Source organism: Cupressus sempervirens, chromosome 7 (assembly GCF_028749045.1).
Source record: "Cupressus sempervirens isolate cs-2001-9-10 chromosome 7, ASM2874904v1, whole genome shotgun sequence".
Taxonomy (NCBI): Eukaryota; Viridiplantae; Streptophyta; class Pinopsida; order Cupressales; family Cupressaceae; genus Cupressus; species Cupressus sempervirens.
The window spans coordinates 744,232,954-744,257,843 of NC_143124.1; the positions used below are offsets into that span (position 1 = coordinate 744,232,954).

The following is a 24,890-nucleotide window of genomic DNA, read 5'->3' on the forward strand; positions in this document are numbered from 1 at the left end:
AAAATGATCCGCTCTGGAAATTAACTTAATCTAGATAGCAAATTGAAAGGAGGAACACATCCAATTATCAGAGAATTGAACCTACCTCAGATTGTGACACAAGGTTCGTGAAGAAATCTACCTGAGATTGTGTCACCCTTCCTAGGCCTCTCCTAAATTCTCACTCGGGTCAAAGATTGCATTCACATTTGCCAACATGTACTTCTCTAGAACAATTTCTATGTCACAATTAATTAAGTGTATCCCAAAGGCTTCCTTGTCTGGAATTTTTATATGGCCTTATTATTGTATACGCAGAGAATGCGATCAGATGAGAGGCTTTACAGCTGGTAACTTCATCCAGTATAGATTGATGTTTAGGGGTTTGATCAAAATTTTATTGAGCTAGCAGTTCACCCCAAGACCTCCAAATCCAGGGCCATTGAATATGTCATTCTACACTTTGTAGTGTCCGACAAAAGTTTCAAATTCTTTGGAAGAAAGCTTGGATTCTTGAAATAGATCCAAGTGAAAGCTTGGATTCTTGTAATAGATCTAATTGAGATTTTGCTCCGTGGGCTACGCATCCTAGCCCAATTTTGTTCAAGGATATTCCCCTTGCCCTTTTTACCTTGCCAGGCCCCCAAGTTTTCTCTCATCAGCTCTCGGTTGTAGCTCTCCTCAGACGATCGTTTTCTTGAACCTTGTCAAATTATTATTTCTTTGGTATCCACCTTGTTGCAAGAGTTCGCACACAACCGGCCTCGGAATGCACTCAGCTTCCACGTCACATTCTAAAAACATATTCTTTTCTTCAATTTCTATATTTTGAACCCATACCCACAGTCACACGTACATGATGTAGTCTCCATCGCCCATTTCAATTTTTACTTGATGATTCATTATTTTATTAATAATGTTATATTTAACTGTAATAGTTAGTAACCTAAGATCCTGATTTCTACCAACGCATCTGTATACCAGGACACTTTCCTTTCAGTTAGTCACACAATTGCATTTAATAGAAATGAGAGGCTGCATAATATGAAGCGTTCAAGTTTTATTTCTTTGCAACATGACAATGTTTACAAAGCAAATTCTTGAAGCACGTGCAATGAAATCATGAAACCAATTCTCATTTATTTTCCAACAGAGTTGACAATTAAATACAAACTCTAATACAAGTAACGTACAACAATATGTATAATAACCATGCACTAACTCTTGAAACTAACAAAATGTATAACCAAAACAAACTCTTGAAACGAGAATTTAATAAAATTTAACAGAGATTAATCAAATTAAAGAATAGTCCTTACAACCCTCAAAGAAAAGCAATTTATTGAAATAATGGTCATGAAGTGAAATATCAATTTAACTGATAATATGAGTCCTACTTATGGCAGTCATACTTCTAACAAAACTCAGATCTTACAAGGGCAGTCTACACAGGTTACATTGAATGTGCCGTGTATCAGAATGTCTCAGTTTCCTGAACTGAAAATGTAAAGATTCATTTGCGTGTGGCATGTCCACAGAAATATCGCCTTGCTTTGCAATGCTTGTACTAGTAGATTGACTTCAATTTAACACCCACGTACCACAGCTCTGCCAAAAGGTAAGAGTGAATTGTGTATTTATAACACCTTGCTCCAAACTGCAAAATAGATCAGACTTCCATGTTAAAGAAATTAAAGCTTGCTTGTTCAAACATAAAGCAGTTGACACCTTTAATTCAATTTCATTTACCTCTACCATACTGGGCACGACACAAGCAATTAAATACCACAAAACAGAATACTGAAACCTGTTTGTTGGCTGTTACGCTATCTGTTAACATTTCAAGGTTTGATGCAACACACTAAAAAGTATAAAGCTTTGAAGGTAATATGTGCATCCAGTAATTTTGCAGAGCATTGATCTGTGACATTTTATGGGCACAAGCCTGCAGCTTTTTACGGGTACAGCTATGTTAAAAAGCGTCCAAAATAATTTTTAGCACAAAATATTTATTTTTTCCATTTTCAGGTCATCTTCCTTCAAATCACTATGAAGTTATAAACTCAAAGTCACAAAAGCCCTAAAATACAGATCTCAACATTACCAAAGAATTAACATATAGATTCATTAGGATATTGTCTAAGTTTACATTTTGGGTTTGGATTCGAGTTCATGTTTGAAGAACCGGTTCACCAGTACAACCAAATTTTAAAATCCAATTTGGGTCCACTGGCACAAACACACACAGATTTTATATATATAAATATATACCATCTCTTATGTATCAAAAAATTATTTTAAATACCTATAATTGCAACTATAGTTTCTATGCATTTTGCAGAAATCTTCATGAAATCCATCTTCTTGGACTTTATTCAACAATTTTACACAGCAGATGTATTTAATTCCCTTTACACCAAACTTGGAGAAACCCATTTGCATATAAGAATGGCATATCCTAACCATTAATAGAATTCCTCCTTGGTCCTATTTCCTTCGCAATTGCCATAATCACATTTTTAGAGCCCCTCAAACATAGATATAGGCATGTGAAATGAGCATCACAGAACACTCTGGTGCATTAATCTACAACATCAAACACATATTATTTCAAAAATCAGAAGTATGCTTAATAACGGAAAACAAAGCTCGCATACTGAAATTTTTAAGAAAATTTCCTACATAGAATAGTTTCTAGGTTCAACCTAAACCAGAAGAGAAAACCTACTCGGAGGAGAAGAATTTAGAATTCCACACCCATGTCCCAAAATAGTATATTACTTGTTGATTCTAATTTCATTAAAGGATAGCCAGAAATAGTAGCACCCACTTAAAGATATTCAACCATAAATTTGAACAAATGAAAAGGCTGCTCAAGTTATTTTTTGGTAGAAGAAACTACATATTATAGGATTGTCCGAAAAATAAATAATTGTGTCTGAATATGCCAAAACTCAAAAATTAAGTACTCAAGCTGACAATTTCTTTTAAAAATTCCTGCCAAAAATATTCTATGCTACTTTTTAAGCCAAACATGGGTAACCACACTTATTTTTGAACAAGCTACTTTCTATGACACAGTCAAGCTATGATCTGAAAATAGTTCAAGGTAGCACAGGGATGGGGGTACTTGGGTACTTAGGGTACAGGTACGGGTATGAATATTTTTCGAAGTAAGGGACATAGGTACTTGGGTACATCAAACCTTTTTTTATATAATTTAATATATTCTAGAAAAACCAAAATTATGAGTAGTGACAATGGTTTTTCAAAACAAGAACAGTGATAAAGTTTGTGAATGTAATGTATTGATTTCAGTTATAAATTTACAATATGTTTGAAATGATAATAATATATGATAAATGTTTAGATGCATAATGGAAAAGGCAGACTTTAAACATGAACAGGAAGAGCATAAATTATAGAACAATGCCATATTGCAAATGGTAAACTGCTGACTTGAACAGTGACAAAGTTTACTGCTAAAAAACATTGTATCATGTTTTTCTTCCACAAGGATGCATCTGAAGCCATCAATCTGCCATCCTCATACCCAATAGCATTTTGGTACAGTGGGACTGCAGGAGAAAATTATTAAAATCTTTGTAAATTTCCAAAACTTGCTTTAGTAACCATTAACACCATGGGGGCATTTGACATTCCCCACAATGTCACTTGACCAGGGACAGCCGAAATGCCCCAAAAACAAGGTTTTTTTTTTTTTGGTTTTATTATGCTTTTGGAATAAAATCATTCATAACATTGAAAAAACCTGTTATAATATGAAAGCATTAAAATTTTATAACAGTAGTGCAACATGACAACAATTATAACAGCATCAACAAACATATCTTGACAGCAGGATAACACCGATAACAAAGTGACAGCGGTGATTGCAGCAGCAGAGATAAACAGCAATGAATATATTAGGATTCAGATTAATAGATAATTATGTAAGATATATAAGAGTTAACACTAGACGCAATAGTTTGAATTGCATATGAAGTGTGTATTTTTGTGTAAGAGGTGCAGATAAAACAGAGTTTTTAATGTGGTCGGTATGCAGGGTTCTGCACACATCATCCACCGTCAATTTAACAGTGACATCTTATATTGCTGATATCATATTAATCTGTAGAAATCTCTCTAACACACACACGCACACACACTCGTTATTAAACATGTCCCATGCCATTCCCCTGCCAGAGTTTTTTAATGTAGTTGCTGTCAATTAATTCGTAGAAATCTCTCACACACACACACAGACTGTGTCGTTCATAAACATGTGCCCCATGTCATTCCCCTGCCCCCATCACTAAAACACCATGTAACATGGAACAGTGAACAAAAACGGTGGATAAAGGAAAGATGTATGCTCAAGACCCCAAAAACAGTAGTGACAGAAAAGGATGGCCAAAGACCACCTAGAGTCTAAGCATCCCCAACCATCCCAGGTACAGCCAGCCATCCCCTACAGCCCATCCACAATATACACATTAAAAATTTGTGAAAAAAACAGTATGAACCTAATAAGACCTTTTAAGAGCTAAAAACTTAAGACTGCCTCATTTGCCATTGTAATTTTTGCAAGGAGATAAACAAAAAGGAACAGAGATGAGTATCAAGAGCATCAGAATTACATCCTTGAGTTTGAGGTGAGTTTATCACCTATTGATTATTTGTACAAATCCTTTTTAATTTGTTTTGTTTCTTTAGAAGTCTCATACAATTGAGATAACATTTTATAGTATTCTAACATTTTAACTTGTAGCTGTGCTTGCAACAGAGCACACTAAGTGGTAGTAAGGGTTAAAATGGTGAAGAGATTGAGATCCAACAAACAAGGCATGAAAAGATCCTAAGGGCTCTTTTGGGTGTGAATTGACATAGGTAAATAAGATATAAGTCTGACTCATATAACTCATTTGAATGCCTCTTCCACTCTTCTAAAATAACTGATGTGAAGGGCCCACTGAATCCTAGAAAATTTGCAACTGTGATGCAGGAGCATCTTGCATTGGAAAATTATTGGAAAAAAAAAAAAAAAAATTGAAAAAGAAAAAGGCAAAAATAAAATAAAAAATTTTTTAAAAAAAAAAATTCTGGAGGAGAGAGAAAAGTGACGAAAATTAGAAGAGAAATAATAAAAAAATAAAAAGGAGAAAAGAAAAGAAAAGAGGATTTTTATTTTCGAGGTGCATAGGTGGCATAAATAGAAAAATAAAAAAAAAAGTTGTCATTACATTAATCGAGGTGTGTAGGTGGCATCTTAGAAGCTTGTGGAAAGTTTCTTAAATCTTGCATTTACTATTTGTTGTGATCCATAAAAGAAATGTAATTTTCTAATTGGGCCACATGGTGGTGCTTAGTTGTAATTCTAGAAGGTTATGGAAGTTTTAGAAGGTTGTGGATATTGTGTAGGAGGAATTCTAGAAGGTTGTGGATAAGCGATGCATGGGGTGGTAAGTGCCTATTTAAGCAAGGCTTATTATCATTTGTAATCAAGTTCGAAAAATAGAAGCTCTTCAAGTGTAAGCTCTTGTAGTGAATTTTCAAGTATTAATGGATGCTTTATGAAGCATTTTTGTCATCTCTATCTTCATATTGTTTCATTCTTGATTGTGAGTGGGTAGAGTGGTGTGGCCCTCCATCAAGTGGTATCAGAGCAGGAGTTCCTGAGTGTACAAGCAGATTGCCGAAGTGTGAGGCAGTTTGTACCAGGACCTTGGTTGGGCAAAGTTTATCAGAGCTTGTGGATTGCAAATTCGTTGTCCTAGACTTGTGATGTGGTTCCTGATTGTTCGTGCGAGGTGGCAGGTTGCGATCTGACTTGCAAACAATTCAAGGTTGTCACAAGGAGTGTAGGAAGGATTTGTTGCAGAGGGTTTACGAAGATCTTGGGATATGGCTCCAAGAGGATTGGACCCTAAGATGATTGCGAAAATCCATGATATAGTGGAGAGGAATTTTTCTAAGATGTTTGCCCGGTTGGATGCTAAAGCTAAGAAGGTCAAGGTGGAAGAGGATGGTTTTGCTGATCAATTTGTGGAGCCTGATGCAGAACCTGCAGAGCAACTAGAGGTTGTTGCTGAAGATATTCCTAATGTTATTGATGTTGGGATCGAGATTGGTTTTCATGATCAATTGGTTGAATCTGAAATGGAGATTATGGAGCACTTGGAGGTGGATGATCCAGTTGTTGGAGGTGAGTTATGTATTGCAGAGCATCTTGTTGTGAGCAATGAGGTTGCTGGTGTTGAGAGTTTGGCATGTATTGATGGAGATCTACATGTTGGTGCTGATATGAAGTTTGTTGTTGCTGATGCGGGGTTTGTTGTTGCTGGTGTGGATTCACTAGTTGTTGATGTGAATGGGAGTTTGCTAATGAAGCATTATGTTCAGTTTGTTCCTGGGAATGAGCATGTTGATTGGATGGTTGAGATTCTAGTGTTTGATAGAGTAATGCAGATGTGGAGGATTTGCATGGTGGTTTTGTTGTCCCTATTGAGGTGGAAGCCTTTGGTGAAGATGAAGATGGTTGTAGATTTTCTTTTTGGCGTCCAAGTGTGGGACACACTTTTCTATCTACCGAGGGAGTCTGATGCAGGAGCATCTTGCATTGGAAAATTATTGGAAAAAAAAAAAAAAAAAAATTGAAAAAGAAAAAGGCAAAAATAAAATAAAAAAAATTTTTAAAAAAAAAAATTCTGGAGGAGAGAGAAAAGTGACGAAAATTAGAGGAGAAATAATAAAAAAATAAAAAGGAGAAAAGAAAGGAAAAGAGGATTTTTATTTTCGAGATGCATAGGTGGCATAAATAGAAAAAAAAAAAAAAATAGTTGTCATTACATTAATCGAGGTGTGTAGGTGGCATCTTAGAAGCTTGTGGAAAGTTTCTTAAATCTTGCATTTAATATTTGTTGTGATCCATAAAAGAAATGTAATTTTCTAATTGGGCCACATGGTGGTGCTTAGTTGTAATTCTAGAAGGTTATGGAAGTTTTAGAAGGTTGTGGATATTGTGTAGGAGGAATTCTAAAAGATTGTGGATAAGCCATGCATGGGGTGGTAAGTGCCTATTTAAGCAAGGCTTATTATCATTTGTAATCAAATTCGAAAAATAGAAGCTCTTCAAGTGTAAGCTCTTGTAGTGAATTTTCAAGTATTAATGGATGCTTTATGAAGCATTTTTGTCATCTCTATCTTCATATTGTTTCATTCTTGATTGTGAGTGGGTAGAGTGGTGTGGCCATCCATCAAACTGCTATATAGAAAAGCCAGAAAAAAAATATTAGGAGCAAAACAGATTAATTACACAATATGTGCAACAAGAATTATAGGGGCAGCAACACGTAGGATTACGGTCACCCTTAGTGTGTAGCTCAACAGAGGATAAAATGTTGTGAAAATATAAGAGTTATGATGGCTAACTTGATTTTTGGTGTGTAGCTCAATAAAGGATAAAATGTTGTGAAAATATAACCATAGTTATGATGGGTAAGGTGTCTAGGTTATTCCTGAAGGGTCATGGCACCAAATAGAGACCAAGTGATCAATATGCTTATACATAATGTCGCTGTTAAGATTCGAAAGCTTCTATCAAAGAAAAAAGAAGAGCTACTAATTTTTCCTTTTCTTATGCCAGTCCCATTTCATGTGAAATATTTTTCATGTTTCAAACAAATATTGGAAGCTACAAATATCATCTATTTCTATGGTCATCTGTCTCTATGGGGCCCCCAGACAAGATAAACTAGGTATCACCCTCCTAGGTAGAGAATTACTATAGAGTGATTTTGTTAATGATGAACGTAATAAGTGTTGAAGACCGTAGCTGCAATAGAGACCCTAATCTCTGATTTTGCTATATGTTGAAATTGAGATAATACCTCTGTATTGTGTCAATGGCTAGAGAGATATTTATACTAATATTTGAGATACTATTATATGAAGAGATGTGTCGTGTGAAGAGTCGTGTTTAGAAATACGAAGACTTGTACTTCGAAATTGAAGAGACCTTCGGTTGTGATTTGAAGAGTCTCTCAATTCTATATATTTGTGTGTGTGATTGCTTTGTGATATTGTATTAAGTGGAAAGCATTGTACTCGAAAATTTAGTATCAGTAAAAGAGATACTTTCTGGTGTGGCTGGGTTTTCCCCTTCAAGTTGAAGAGGTTTTCCCAGGATAAGTTCTTCAGTCTATTTCTGTTTGTTTCTGTGCTTTATTCCTTTGTGATATTGGTTATATTTCCATTTACTTGTTATTTATGTCTCTCTAATCCTAACAAATATCACAAGTTTCAGGAGGTGGGTCCTATATCCAGAACTATAATGTATGTGATTGTATAAAATCATTCAATAGCTCATATTTTCAAGTCAATCTTCATTTTATAAGACCTTCTAGTAAAGGAATGGAAATGAGCAAAAACAAAGATGGAAAGGGGTTTTCTAATGCAAAACTAGCACAGTATATAAAAGAAGAAGAAGAGGCTGATAAATTGGTTAGAAGATCAGAACAAACTTCTTATTGACCTACATCCGAAGAGAAAAATGAAATTACCCATTGAACCAGTTGTATCCTCCAAACACCCATTCTTGCAAGTCAAAATAACGAAAGAAAGAGAAGTAGAGCTTATCGGCCGCAAAAGAGATCTATTGGACACAGCATTTTCACATTCCCTCTATGTCAATGATCTTCCTTTCAACTTGGTGAGATCACCATATTGGAAGTAGATAGTGGTAGGCCATCAATAAAGCATTGGCTGATTACACAAGTCTAGAGCATACAAAGGTGTGTACCACTCTATTACAAAAAGAGAGGACTTCTAAAGAAAGATATCTTCAACCAATTAGAAATTCTTGAAAAACTGAGTGTTCCTATTGTATCCTATGTATGGAAAGATATAAGAAAATGTCCATTGATTAATGTGATTGTGGAGCTCCCCAGAGAGGCAATGTTTTTTAGGGCAGTTGATTGTGAAGGGGAAGTGAGAGATGCACAATTCATTTCGAAAATTGTCATTGAGGCCACATAGATGATGGGTAGTGAGAATGTTGATAAGTAGGAGATAATTTCCACAGCAAGTCACATTGTGATATTGCTATCATGATTTAATTGTGTGATTTTGAGTCAAACTCATTGATCCATGTTTCATGAGTAGTGATTCAACATGAATCCATCTCTAGTGAGAATGTTGTCGAGGTGATTACAGACAATGCAAAAAATTGTAGGGGTAAAAGTGCTTTAGTCAAGGGGCAAATAGATTTGATGCAACAAATATAATCATGAGGGAGGAGATACAAATGTTTGTGGCGAACCCTCTAATGTCACAATCGAAATTCAGATCATTCTCCGAATTGAAGTTGTGAAGGTAAATTGTAATTACTAATTACTAATTTTGTTTATTTAATTAATTTCTAATAAATTTTATGTCAAGTTAAATTATCAAATTGTATATAACTTGGCTTAATATTTATTGATATATTATTACTAACTTGCTTAAGTTGTTGAGACTCAATTTGCATCTCATTCTATTGTCTTCCTTTTATCAATGCATCTCACTTTGTTGTTATGAGACGAATTGTCATGGCGCAAGGGCAACTTGTCATGATGCAAGGGGCATATTTAGGTTCCAAAAAGTCAAGGCATTGGTCTTATATGACAGTTGGTAGGCTCATGTGCAATTTGTATTTCGGTTTCACCAAGCTTATCATGACTAAGCTTTTCTTTGTTGATGAAGATAAACCTTGTTTGGGAATGTCTATGATGACATGGACACAATGGTCGAGAAGATAAAACTTGCCATACAAACACATGAGAAAGACCCCATAGAATGTGATGCCATGTGTTGTAAAGAGGAAACATTCATCGTAACTGGGAAAAGATGGCCACCCCATTGCACCCCCTTGGATATGCCCCATCTCTAGACAGTACTATAGTGGGGAAATACTTGCTATACCAAATAGAGTAGCACTAGATGATGATGAAGAAGCTACTAATGGATACAAATTTTTGAAAAACTCTTCCAAGATGAAGCAATGCACCAAAACGTTGGAACAAAATTTGGCTTATTTGCCTCAAGAGTAAAAATTAGTCCAATTGCAATAAGAGACCAAAGTGACATAGAAGCTATCACATTGTGTTACCTCTATAATCAGTCATTCAAACATCTAAAACCTCTTACAATCAAGGTCATCTCACAAGTAAGTTTTTTATATTTTGCTTACCACTTGTATTCTATAATTTAGTGCTTAACATTCTTTAATTTGTTTTTCATTTTTATTTTAAATTTTATGAACATTGTCCAAATTGCAAATTCTTCTACAACTGAACAGAATTGGAGGAAATACTCCTTTACCCACTCCAAGAAATGTTCTTGGTTTGGCTCAAAAGGAGCTAAAGACTCCATTTACATTAATACCAACTTTAGTCTGTTGTCACATAAAGAGGGTTAATACAAGGAAGGGGCAGCCAAGCTTTCCTAAGTGTGCCAACTTCAATGCACCAATTCAAGACCTTACTAGAGCCACTACAATCATAACTGATGATGAAGATGATAACATAACAACACATCGTGAATATAAAACAAGTGGAACCAGTTTGTGTTCACACAATTTGGAACTTGCAACAATTGAAGATGAAGGCTTTTTTTAGGGTTCCTTATGATTCTTATTAGTGAATCTTGAATCCTGATTGATGAACACTTGATCATGAACTTAAATTTTGATTTTGTGATTGTAATTATTTTTTGATTTGCATTAAAATTGTGAACATAGACACACATACGATATGACTTATTAGTTATTTCAATTTGAATATTGGTCAACTATCAATTTGGCATTTAATTTTTATCTTGATCAATGATGAAGTATCATATTATCGAATGATTTGGTTTGGTATATTTCTTGCATTTATTTGCATATACACACACACACACAAATCCAAACCCCCAAAAAATCATGCATCCATGCACCCTATTCTTGCCTCACATCTGTATATGCAACTAAATCGAAAACTTAGTTAAAAATACACCTTTTTGAACCAAAATTTTGAAAGACATTGGAAGCTAGATCAAATGTAGGCAGTTGTGGTAGAACCTACAAACATAAAAATGCTCATTTGCTGAAATCACAATTCATTCATTCTCTTATTGACTTTTTCAAAGAGATCCTCAAACCTATGGAGACAAGATATGACAACATTTCATCTTGTTAGAGCGGATGGTCGACTTTATGGAGGCATTGTAATTGATGATGCTTAATGATGAGCGGGGTGGGTCATCAAAGGCCAACACAATTGTTGGAAAGGCACAAACAAAACATCCTCAATGATAATTATTGGTCCATTTTGAGGTGAATTGCAAAATTATTAAATCAAAACAAGAATTGCATACATTTTACTTTAAGTTTAGAAAAATTATGATTTTAATTTCAAATCACAATTGAGTTTAATTCTTTTGTGAATATTTTGTTTGCAAAAATACATTTACTCGTATACATCACCAACCATGCAAGTGATTACATATGCTGTTAAAAATTTATGTGAATAAGATAACTTAGTGCGACTGTTCTGTTTCACGCACAGTTATCTATGTTTTCATATTTTATTTGAAGTTTCATGCTCAATATAAAGCACTATGAAATGATACAAACATGCAATGAATGTACAGTGAAATTCAAAAATATGAACTAACATGAACATAGATACATTTCCTACTAATCTGAAACACTACACAGCAAGAACAGACCATACAACATGACACAGCAATATGAGAAAATGTCCAGGGTTAAAACCCCGGAAGAGGAAAACCAATAAAAAAGATCCTTTTAAAAAAAATGAACTTCACAAAAGTTATTAAAGTAGTGAAACCAGCATCTAAAAGACTCATGACTACTGAGCTCTGATACTCAACTCCGAGCTTGTGATATAAATCAACCCCCAAGAGTCCAATGCCTTTTGCGCTGTATATGAACACCAGTCTTAGTTCATTGTAGTCATCCTCCAGCTATGTCAATAGAAGCTGTTAATAACACCTCACACCAAAGTTATATTTTCTGCAGAAGGTGCTGTCTCTTCTCTTTTCTTCAATTCATATATGGCTCAGGACCACACCTCTCCTTTTCTTCTTAATCGCTTACATGCCTAAGGCCCTAAACACAAATCTAAGAGATTCAGATGGCCAAGAGTAAGTCCAAACAAACAGTTAAGAATTGTTTTCCAACACTAATGGTTTTATCAGGCAGTCACATGAATTTCAAAGAATGGCCACATTAGAATGCAAATATACTTGCATGAAAGAGGAGGGGGGGCACATTACCCTTTGGGAAGTTATAGGCATACAATAATTTTGAAAGGCACTTTTCAAGGTTGCATGGGTACTCGTACCCACGTACCCAAGTACCGGGTACACATATCCCACGTACTGGGTACTCGGTGGAGAGCATCATAGCTAAGGACCTTGATTAAGATTCTGATTTTTTTTTTTTGGTTTTTTGTTTTTGTATTAGCTTCTTGTTTATCAAACTTAATTCAATACCAAATCAGTTTGAAACTTTGATACTCATTAACAATAAACTTTATCACTGTTCAAGTTAAAAGTTTATCATTTGCAATATGTCATTGTCATATGGTTTAGGATCTTCTTGTTCATGTTTAAAGTCTGCCTTCTTTGTTATGCATCTAAGCATTTATCATGTATTATTATTTCAAACATATGAAACTGAAAACAGTACATTACATTTGCAAACTTTATCACTGTTCTTGTTTTGAAAAACCATTGTCATGACTCATAAAATCAGATTTTTTATAAATATAGAAGTGTAATTTTTAAGAAGTTTGACATACCCAAGTACCTCCGTCCCCAATTATGAAAAATACTTTAAACATTCAGCAATAGCATATTTATATATATATATATATATATATATATATATATATATATATATATATATATATATATATATATATTTGACTTATGGCTTATATTTTCAAATTTCTTGTTTTGAATGCTCAATGTCATGACTCATGACAGATATTTTGATTTTTATATTTTCTATAAAATATTAATTATATAGAAAAAATTAGGCTTACACACGTACCCCCGTCCCCTATTTTGAAAAATATGCGTACCCGTACCCGCTCCCGTACCCGTTCCCGTTCCCGTACCCACGTACCCATGCAACCTTGGCACTTTCCAAAGGTAACATTTCACTTCCACATATGCTAATACAAACTCCCATCATCTTGAGAATAATAATGATAGTTTTAACAACATTCTTAGCCAAATGACGCAAGCTATTCATAAGAAGCATCCTAATTTAACACTACATGAGAAGCATATTAGGCCCATTGTGACACAACACTGGAGCACAATGAAAACATCTCTTCATAAGGCAGCCTTTGCTCCAAATCCCAAATGGTATGCTACTATGCACTACTAGCTGACTGGGAGCCTCCTTGGAATGAAGGTCTTTCAAAAGATGTAAAGCTCTCTAACAAGATGAAAGGGTTCATGAACATCCTTCAAAAGATGTAAAGCTTTGACCAGGCAATTCGTCTCCAATCACAATGGATTATCATTCTCAATCTTTGAATTCTAGCATTCAATAAAGCAAAGGTAAAGTCAGATACAGATAGATTAGCACAATACAACCCTACTTGATGGTGGCCATGACATAGATGCCATGATGATGAAGATGCTTTTCATTTACCTCTTTACACATATTGCTAGTTCCTCTACCATGATAAGGAATGGGTCCATATACAACTTCAACCAATCTATCAAGTTATCAACAATTGGAAAGTTACTGGATATGCATGAAGCCTTGCAACTTCAGGATTGACAAACTTAGTATTGTCAAACTCGATCACGTGGTGGGATATTGATCCCAAAGGTGCCACATGGATAGCTGTTGAGACGCTCATTAGAAGCAAGCTGGTGTACCATTAAATAAGCTAGTACCTCACATTACTATTATGTGTAATCAAGACTCTATTATGTGTAATCAAGACTCTAGTCCTCATTTACCTAACGACAATTAATTGTAAATGTAAACCTAGGTCTCTGTCATTTTGTATTACCAAAATAGAGCCTTTAGGCAATTTGTTATAATTTTCATATAATATACGCACATTGTCAGTGAAAGCAAAGCAATTGTGCTTATTGTTTAGTAGCAGAACCGCATCTGGGCACAAACTGCCCTACCCTGCCCTACCCTACCCTACTATAACAAGGGCAAGGGCAAGAGCAAGGGCAAGGGCAGGTCGACGCTCAGTCAAAATGTAGAGAGCGTCAGGCAGGAGGCCGCTACCCATAGAATAGTAGGGGAATAAGAGAATAATAGGGCATCTCGATTCCCAAGACTTTCTAAGAATATCTTTATATGCCCTATCCTTAGCCCATGCTTTTATTTTTCTGCTCTTGAGAAGTAACATGAACGGGAAAAGAATTAAGCGTATGTCGGAAAACAATCAGAACAACTTTTTGAATATCTCTTTAATAAATGGGAAACGGCAAGGAAAAGTGTAGGTTGTAATTGCTCATCATTACTTGAGGGAATTCGAGTGCAATGCTAACCAGATTTAGAATAAGTCTGCCTAAATCTTTTTTTAAAAATTCATTTCAGTCCAGTTTCCTTCAAATTTACCATAAATTTTACATGAGGCCCTAAAATATACAGAATGCCCAGTAAAACCATTTATTCAGTTGGACGCGCATTTGTGTGAAACAGATCTTGGTGCAATTACATGCATTGAGATATATGTTACAATAGACATCATCTTAGAAGCCTGTTTTCAGGTTATTAAACACAAAGTGCACAGATACAGGAATAACAAAACATACAAAATTAAATTTAAGAAACCCTCATCTTAGTAAGAGGGTTTCCGTATTTAATCCGATTTCTAAAAATTTCCCCAAACGGCCAACTAGATAGATCCCAAACATAGATCTGGGCATCTGATGCGGAGATCTTACTATTCTTGATATAACTTTAAAAATGGCCGCGCATCGTTCCTAGGGGAAAATCATTTTTTCAATTCGTATGTATCATGCAGGAAAGAAATTCAACTAAAAAATCTACAAAGCACCCTAAGCATGATTTCCCTTAAAACGAAAGGGGGCATGAATATACCTAAAGCATATCTCAGACATGGCTGACAATGGATGGCTGAGGAGCCCCACCGCCGAGGAAAGAAAGGAAGCCAACCGCCGGTTCCTGCTCGTCCAGGAACAAATCTTCAGGAACCCTGAAAGCCCCATGCGCGCAAACAATAGCCAATCCGACCATGAGAGCCGAAATAAGCAGTGAGCCAACGCTGGTCAAGAAGACTATAACAATGGTAAGCACGGACATGATGCCAAGCACCTCCTTGTCGCCGTACGTTCTGTTTAACACCACCAAGGGCTCGGTCCTGAACAGATAAAGAAAGATCCACCCGCCTAACAGGACGGCAAGGAGAAACAGAGAAACTGGGTGAGAAACGAGGCTGAAAGCGAGGACACCAGAGAGGAGGATCATGTAATTGATGCGGAAATAAGTCCAATTCTTGCGGATTCTGGTGGTAGCCTCCGAGAGGGACTCTGGCTTTGCAAGGGAGTTGCGATCCACGAGCTCCAGCCATGGCCGCCGTTGCGCCAACGCGTTACGGGCGCCCTCTGAGAGCCGGCCAAAAAAGGCACGGGCTGCCGGCGTTGCTGTTAGTACTCCTGCTCCTCCTCCTCCTCCTCCTCCTGTAGCCGCCGCCTGCCCTGATGGGGCTGATATGGGAAGCGTACTCTGAGTTCCTGCCATTCTCTTGGATCAGATCGCCACACCTATGCCCAATCTGCTATTCGATTCGATGAATTATGCACTCTTTTCCTCGATTTGATATATAACTTCAACCCAAAGAATACGCGTAACGTTGAAGACCGGGAATTGCGAGACCTTTTATCGGCTGATTACCTACGATTGGGAACCATTGGTGGTTAGCGCGGAGTAATGGAAAAACGTAAAATAAACGTAACATTTTCGACGAGGGGTCGAGAACGTTTATATGTAGGGTAGGGGAGCTTTTACGAGTGTGGAATGCCACGTCTCCTCCTAGTTAAACAGTCATATAAACTTTTTTATTTATTGTTATTGCTATTGCTATATGGTATGTGTCACTGAGTTGGGATAGAGGTGATCATTACTAAAATTATGATTTTTTCTTTAAGGAGAAAAGAAAAGCATATCACATTCATGTTTGAAGGCAAACTGTTGGAAATTGTGAAAGAATACAAATATATTGGGATTGATTTCCATTATAAATTCAGTTGGGAGACTTCTAGAGCGAAAAGGATTCAAGGGGCCTGGAAAGCTTCATTTTTACCCCAGAATAGATGTAGGACAGCAGAACTAGGAGACTAGAAAACCAAGAGAACTCTCTTTGGTTTGTTGGTCACACAGGTGGTTCTTTATGGCTACGAAGTGTAAGAGGTGGCGTGTCAAAATGGGGGTGGAGACAAATAGAGAGAATTCAGAAACAATTAATCACAAGCAATCTCAAAGTCAAGAGTTTTGTGCCTTATAAAATTCTTATGGTTGAGGTCGAGGCTTTTTTGTTAGAGGTTTCGAAGGTAATCCAGTTACTTAGTTACTTATAGAAATTAAAAACATGCAGGATCATCGTTGGTCGAAAACTATGAAAAGAGAGGTTCTTAACCGAAAGAAGAAAACATGGATAAAGCAAAACATTAAATGTTTAGCTAAATGGAACATCAAGTTACAAGATTGTTTGAACACAAATGCGAACATAAGAAAATTTCTCAGAGGGAAGTTTCACAATGCCATGGGGTAAAAGCACAAAGCTCTGTCACCATTTGTGATATCTTGTACCGTTTCGGCCGGAACGGTTTCGGCCGTAACAGATCCGGTCGTACACACGTGGTGGTTACGCGTGCCTACGTGGCACGTACTGTTTTGGCCGAAACCGATTCGGTTGAAAGTGTTCCGGCCGAAACTCCGAGTCGCAATAAAACCCGACGCAAACCTCTAGCGGCTATCATTGTTACTGTTGCGGTTCCTGAATGTTTGGAGAGGGGGTTAAGGGTTTCGGCCGTAACTGGTTGGTGGTTTTTTCCTCCCCATTTTTTAATAGTTTTTAAACATATTTTTTGATTAATAGATGTTAATCATACTTAAAATAGTTGTTTTTTACATATTTTGTGAGTGAAATGCTTTAAATTGTTTATTTTTTAATATGTTTAAATTATTTTAATTATTTTATATTATTTTATAATGGTATTTAAATTAATTTGTTAGCAAAAATGTAGTTAAACATGAGATAAAAACGTAGAAAAACATTAATTAAAAGTATAGAAAAATATTAGGAAAAACATTAGGGTAAAATATAGAAAAACATTAGTTAAAAGTGTAGAAAAACATTAGGTTAAAATATAGAAAAACATTAGGTTAAAATTTAGAAAAACATTAGGAAAAACATTAGATTAAAATATAGAAAAATATTAGGTTAAAATTTAGAAAAACATTAGGAAAAACATTAGGTTAAAATATAGAAAAATATTAGGTTATGAGGTAAACATGTAAAAAAATATTAGTACAAAATGTAGCAAACTTTTATGGAACATTATTCAATTTCTAACATAACCTGATGGATCTAGAGGTGAAACAATAAGATCTTATGGTGAAATTAATTTTGACATTAAATACACCTTCTAACATAACCTTATATTAACTACAATCATAACCCATACCACATTCTAACCATAACATAGGCCCTCTACTAACCGAATGAACCACACTTAGATATTGATGATGTTCATTTTAACAACTAGTTATTGTTAGGTAATAATGATTCTTACATTACCAAATGACACATAACGACCTCCTGATACATTTCTAGGTATTTTTATCCATATATATGTTAAGGGGACCTAGGGACTCCTACTAGGTCATTACGTCTGTTATAGGTTGTAATAGGTATTCTTATGTTTACTAGCACATAATAGGTATTGTCAGGTAATAATGAGTCTTACATTACCAAACAACACATTACTCAAGATCACTTATGTCAACTGCATTTTTCAATATGTTATCCATACATGTGTGTCTTAAGGGGACATAGGAGTCATAATAGGTCATACTATTTTTTATAGGTTCTAATAAATCTTAATATGTATTATTTGGATATAATAGGTCTTATTAGGTCTGTTATAGGTTGTAATAGGTATTCATATGTTTACTAGCACATAATAGGTATTATCAGGTAATAATGAGTCTTACATTACCAAACAACACATTACTCAAGATCACTTATGTCAACTGCGTTTTTCAATATGTTATCCATACATGTGTGTCTTAAGGGGACATAGGAGTCATAATAGGTCATACTATTTTTTATAGGTTCTAATAAATCTTAATATGTATTATTAGGATATAATAGGTCTTATTAGGTAATGATGATTCTTACATTACCATATGACACATAACGACCTCATGATACATTTTTAGACCTATTTTTATCCATATATATGTTAAGGGGGCCTAGGGACTCCTACTAGGTCATTACGTCTGTTATAGGTTGTAATAGGTATTCATATGTTTATTAGCACATAATAGGTATTGTCAGGTAATAATGAGTCTTACATTACCAAACAACACATTACTTGATCACTTATGTCAACTGCGTTTTTCAATACGTTATCCATACATGTGTGTCTTAAGGGGACATAGGAGTCGTAATCGGTCATACTATTTTTTATAGGTTCTAATAAATCTTAATATGTATTGTTAGGATATAATAGGTCTTATTAGGTAATGATGATTCTTACATTACCAAATGACACATAACGACCTCATGATACATTTTTAGGTATTTTTATCCATATATATGTTAAGGGGACCTAGGGACTCCTACTAGGTCATTACGTCTGTTATAGGTTGTAATAGGTATTCATATGTTTACTAGCACATAATAGGTATTGTCAGATAATAATGAGTCTTACATTACCAAACAACACATTACTTGATCACTTATGTCAACTGTGTTTTTCAATACGTTATCCATACATGTGTGTCTTAAGGGGACATAGGAGTCGTAATAGGTCATACTATTTTTTATAGGTTCTAATAAATCTTAATATGTATTATTAGGATATAATAGATCTTATTAGGTAATGATGATTCTTACATTACCAAATGACACATAACGACCTCATGATACATTTTTAGGTATTTTTATCCATATATATGTTAAGGGGACCTAGGGACTCCTACTAGGTCATTACGTCTGTTATAGGTTGTAATAGGTATTCATATGTTTACTAGCACATAATAGGTATTGTTAGGTAATAATGAGTCTTACATTACCAAACAACACATTAAGATCACTTATGTCAACTGCATTTTTCAATACGTTATTCATACATGTGTGTCTTAAGGGGACATAGGAGTCGTAATAGGTCATACTATTTTTTATAGGTTCTAATAACTCTTAATATGTATTATTAGGATATAATAGGTCTTATTAGGTAATGATGATTCTTACATTATCAAATGACACATAACGACCTCATGATACATTTCTAGGTATTTTTATCCATATATATGTTAAGGGGACCTAGGGACTCCTACTAGGTCATTACGTCTATTATAGGTTGTAATAGGTATTCATATGTTTACTAGCACATAATAGGTATTGTCAGGTAATAATGAATCTTACATTACCAAACAACACATTAAGATCACTTATGTCAACTGTGTTTTTCAATACGTTATCCATACATGTGTGTCTTAAGGGGACATAAGAGTCGTAATAGGTCATACTATTTTTTTTAGGTTCTAATAACTCTTAATATGTATTATTAGGATATAATAGATCTTATTAGGTAATGATGATTCTTACATTATCAAATGACACATAACGACCTCATGATACATTTCTAGGTATTTTTATCCATATATATGTTAAGGAGACCTAGGGACGCCTACTAGGTCATTACGTCTGTTATAGGTTGTAATAGGTATTCATATGTTTAAACTAGCACATAATAGACTGACCTTACTATCAACCTTAATAAAACTATATCCCATTTACTTTATTAACATTCTTAACTCTAATTCAAACTACTAAATTAAGTCATGAGTTCTAAATTGTAAATTAACATTTGCTAACTAAACTCATTTACTTATCTAGTAACAAATTTTTCTATCCCTATGTCCTAACTCTCATCTACACTCCCCATAATCATCAAAGCATTTACATCAAAATTTAGATTTTAGTCAAGAATTATATTTTTTTATTGCATGTATGTACATGTGTGCACTTAGTTATCATTTAATCGAGAAATTTTATTTTATTTTTATTGCATATACATGTACATGTACAAATATTTATTTTTCACATTTGCATTAGCACGTTACAATGTACATTAGATATGGTCTCTAAGATAATTTGTTTTAAAATACATATGTATGTTACATGATTGTTCATTTAGCACCATACATTTAATGTTGTGTATTTATATGTACATGTGTTTCAAATTAAATTTAACTTTTGATTATTTTAATTTAAATAGACTTGTATGTTTATATTTGTATATATATGCATGTGCAGATCTCTAGATATTTATCACTCAGATTGTAGCTTCACATTCATATTCTCATATTTATTTTCATATATACATTATGGCATCCGGTTCTGGGGATCGTGCTCCTACATCCTCAGGGGATGCCAGTGTTCGTGGTGGGGGTTAGAGTGTTAAGTCTGGTACAGCACGTAGATCGACCTCCACACATGATAGACAACAGTTATTTAGAGATACAGTGGCGAGATTATCTCGTGCTATGCAGGTTTTGGATACCTCGCTTTCCTCTTCTACCACCCTCCCTAATAGGGAGAAGGTCATAGCGATGCGAGAGGAGTTATTTCGTATGATTCAGACAGTTGAATCATACAACCCTTTTGATGATATGAGCATTGAGACATTTTATTCTTCTTTATCTCACAGTGTCACTGGCACTATGAAGTACATACAGATTGATACTGAGGTTTCCACCGGCATGGTGAAAACTATGTTTCCATCTTATGCAGATCGTCGCAGAGTCAGAGGCTACTCTGCGACAAAGTATATTGATCCACTCGTTGCACCATTGATGTATCCTCGTTGGTTGGCTACTCATCATAGATGGCCACAGAAGGATGAGTTCCCCCTATATTTCTGCAAACAATTGTTTGCAGAATTTCATTTACACTATGATGTTGACTATACAGATTATCCAGGGCATGTTGGGCAGGGTCAAGGGAGACTTTCTAATAGATTTAGACCTGCGGACACTCCTGCGCCCATTAACAAATGGGCAATGGTGGGTCCAAACCTTTTGGTTATGCCGAGAGGTTCACAGATGGCTACTGCAGGTGAGAGTGTTCCTAATGACACAATTAGGACATAGATTTTTTCGAGCATCGCCACCGTCGCCACACAGTTACACGAGATTTCTTCTGATTGATGTAGTCGATATATGCTACGATCTCGAGGTACTACTCCCACAGCTGCATCATCTAGCACACCTGTTGATGATGATTATGGAGTTGCAGGCATACCTTCTCCTGTAGACATTTTTGCAGTCTTAGAGGTGGATGCATTGCATCGTTTGGCATCATATTTAGCATCTGATCTTTTAGATGCATATCGAGCATTATCTACACTCTCAGAGATTCCACTTTGTGACATGAGCTCTCAGATTAGACATATTTTGTCACGTACAGCAGTCCCAGAGGATTCACAAAGGCAGGAGGACATTCCTGCACCTTCTACTACTCATACTGCTACACAGGCCCAGGCTACAACACCAGCCCCAGCTACTCAGGACCCTACAACACCCCCCCCCACTCAGGATCTCAGTGGCACCATACAGCCTGGTCTATTTACTTCCATGCTTTCAGATCAGGGCCGCACTATTGACTTGGATGCTGATACTATTTTTTCATTACATGATTCAGATATCAGTTAGATCGACAGAGCATTACATAATGCTACGGTAAATATCTCTATATGTTTAGATTTATTTTTATTATAGTAAATAATATGTCTATATGTTTAAATTAATGTATATGTGTGTTTTTGTGTATGTGTTATAGGGTTTGAGTGATAGTATGTTACGTTTTGCTGATCTGCAGACACTGACAGATCCTACACGTCGTGAGTCCCAAGTATGTTACAATATATATATATATATATATATATATATATATATATATATATTTTTTTTTTTTTTTTTTTTGATTTATATACATGTAGATCTTGATATAATTTGTCTGTACACATAATTAAATGGCTCACTTGTTATCATTTGACACAGGGTTCAGATGCAGCTGATAGACCCTTTTGGGGACAAGGCCCAGGATCAGGAGGGGGGATGTAGCTGATTAGATCATATGTGGCCTTTTATTTTATTACACACATGTTATGTCTAGATACATATTTATATGGACAGTTTGATGTTTTATATGTTATTTCCAGATGCATACATTTTATATCCAGACACTTTGATGTCTTATATGTTATTTTCAGATACATGGTTTATATGGACACTTTGATGTTTTATATGTTATTTCTAGATACGTGTTTATATCATGGACACTAAATGATGTTTTATATGTTATTTCCAGATACATGTTTATATGGAGATTTTGATGTTTTATATATGTTATTTCTAGACATTTGATCTACATGATCTATTTTTATACATTTAATATGGGTACATTATATTCTCCAGATATATGCACGTGTATGTTATTGATCTTTTTATGTAGACGTCTATTTTATTGATCTTTTGATGTATTCATCTTTTATGTAACTTATGTATGTGTTATGCACATGTTTCTATATGTTATTCATATTTTCAATATTCAAGTTTACATGTATATGTATAGTTATTCATCTTAATGCCTTAATCTAAGTGTAATTAACTATATAATTTTAATGGTCGATGTACATAACAATATAACATATATTTAATGACATGTCTTAATTAACTGTATAATTAACTATATTTAGTCTAATTATATTTAATGTAGATCATGTATTAACTATATTTAACCTAATTAACTATAACTAACTATATTTAATCTAATTAACTATATTTAATCTAATTATATTTAATGTCTTAATAATTAACTCTATTTAATGACTTAATTAACTATATTTAATGACATACATTCTTAATTAACTATAATCAACAGCATTTAATTAATAAAATATAATGTACATGTAATATGTAACATAGTTCATATAGCATATACATGTAAGAACATAACGATTATATACAAACATAAAGAATGTATCATATAAGAATATATAAAGATTATATGTACATACAAATACTAAAAAGGTTGTCTTAAGAGGAGGTCCTAAGAGACCTGGTCTTAAATGAGATATCCATGTCAAATTTAAATAAAAATAACAATACATGTCTAATTTTGCATATACAAGATAAATGATCCAATGTACAAAAATTTATATAAAACAAATATCCTATCAATATTAAATATGAAAGTATAAGAGTTATACATGCATAACTCAACTAGAGCTCCACAATAAGTACATAGGTAAACTAGAGCTCCACAAACAATGTATTGTTAGGATCCTCTCTACTTTTTATTATCTCTAGAAGTTTTTCATGTTTTCAATAGGCAATTTCCACTTTTGATTTCCACGACGTCCTTTTCTTTGTACTGCTTCAAATTGTAATTTGGTTGCTATAACATGGTTACTATATTGTAAAACCTTTTCTCCAGGCTTGTATTCAATAAATTCAATACCACTACCAATTACCCTTGTTTGTTGATAATATGTTCCTTCAATAACAACTGATCCAATTGGATATGACTGTTCATCAGCATCTATAGTTCCTTCTAGCAACTTGTGTTTTGCTTTTGTGCATCTTAAAAGATAATAGTCCACATTTTCTGCATTATCTGGTAAGGCTTGAACTGCAAAAATATCTCTTGCATGTATATAAAAAGAGAAATATAAATTAATTTTAAAACAAATATACATGTATATTAATTTATATATATGTATATATGCACACAAACCTGCCACAACTAAATCAGAAATGCGCTCATAATCAGCTGAATATACAGGATCATGAATGTCAATGTCAATGTCAACATCTTCAAAAGGAGGCTTTCTAACTATCTCCTTCAAATCCCAATGTGAAACATATCCATTCTCAATATTTCCACATGCACTCACTACATTGTCCTTAATGCAGTCATCACAAAAACATGTTTTCTCTCTTACTTTAAGTACTGGAGGTTTATGGTTTCCTGTAGTCATCACTTGATGTAAACTTCTAATTCTAGGAATCATTTGACAATTGTAAGGATTAGATCGATCTATATCTGTTACAAATACAAAAACTAATTGTCATATTTCAAAATAAATATTTAATTAAAAACTCAACTTGATTTGAAAAAGACATTAAAAATAAATATAACTTAGTTCATCTTTCACCTCCCAAAAGTAATGCTTATTGTATTCAGTATCTCGAGTAGCAAAATGAACTTTGCACCACTCAACAATTTGATTTGCGCTCTCTATCCTATTCCCTGTATGTACATAAAATATGCATGTATATATAAAATTTAAAATATATGCTATTAGAGTATTAAACATGTACATTTAAAAAATGCATATATTTACCTGCAAGTTCATGTTGTCGAAGCGCACGTTTTATACATGCTCCTGCTCCATCATGCTCCCCTTTTCCGTGTCCACTTTCAAAGAAATTTCATAAAAACTTAACATTGGTTCTAGCATGTTGCATTGCTAACCAATTAAATGCTTTTGCAGATTTGAATTGTCCCGTGAACGTGAAACATGATAAGTATCTACAATTATCCAAGTACATATATTAAATA

The 24,890-nt window shown here is 34.5% G+C and overlaps 1 protein-coding gene and 1 long non-coding RNA gene across 3 annotated transcripts; one reads left to right on the forward strand and one right to left on the reverse strand.

The window, feature by feature from the left end:
- Positions 1–1,250: 1,250 nt before the first annotated feature.
- Positions 1,251–15,823, reverse strand: LOC149549410 (PRA1 family protein B1-like). Of its 2 annotated transcripts, none has more exons than XM_089792794.1 (2): positions 15,113–15,823; positions 1,251–1,636 (listed from the first exon to the last, which is right to left on the reverse strand). In XM_089792794.1, the coding sequence occupies exon 1, from the start codon at positions 15,770–15,772 to the stop codon at positions 15,125–15,127; it is 648 nt and encodes a 215-aa protein (XP_089648920.1). In that variant the 5' UTR covers positions 15,773–15,823; the 3' UTR covers positions 1,251–1,636; positions 15,113–15,124. The 2 variants fall into 2 exon arrangements, with proteins under 2 accessions (XP_089648920.1, XP_089648921.1); XM_089792795.1 differs by lacking the exon at positions 1,251–1,636 and adding an exon at positions 2,080–2,565.
- Positions 15,824–22,101: 6,278 nt separating this feature from the next.
- Positions 22,102–22,668, forward strand: LOC149549411 (uncharacterized). Its single transcript, XR_016354470.1, has 2 exons — positions 22,102–22,175; positions 22,325–22,668. It is a non-coding gene; the product is annotated as an uncharacterized LOC149549411 (long non-coding RNA).
- The last annotated feature ends 2,222 nt before the right edge of the window (positions 22,669–24,890 follow it).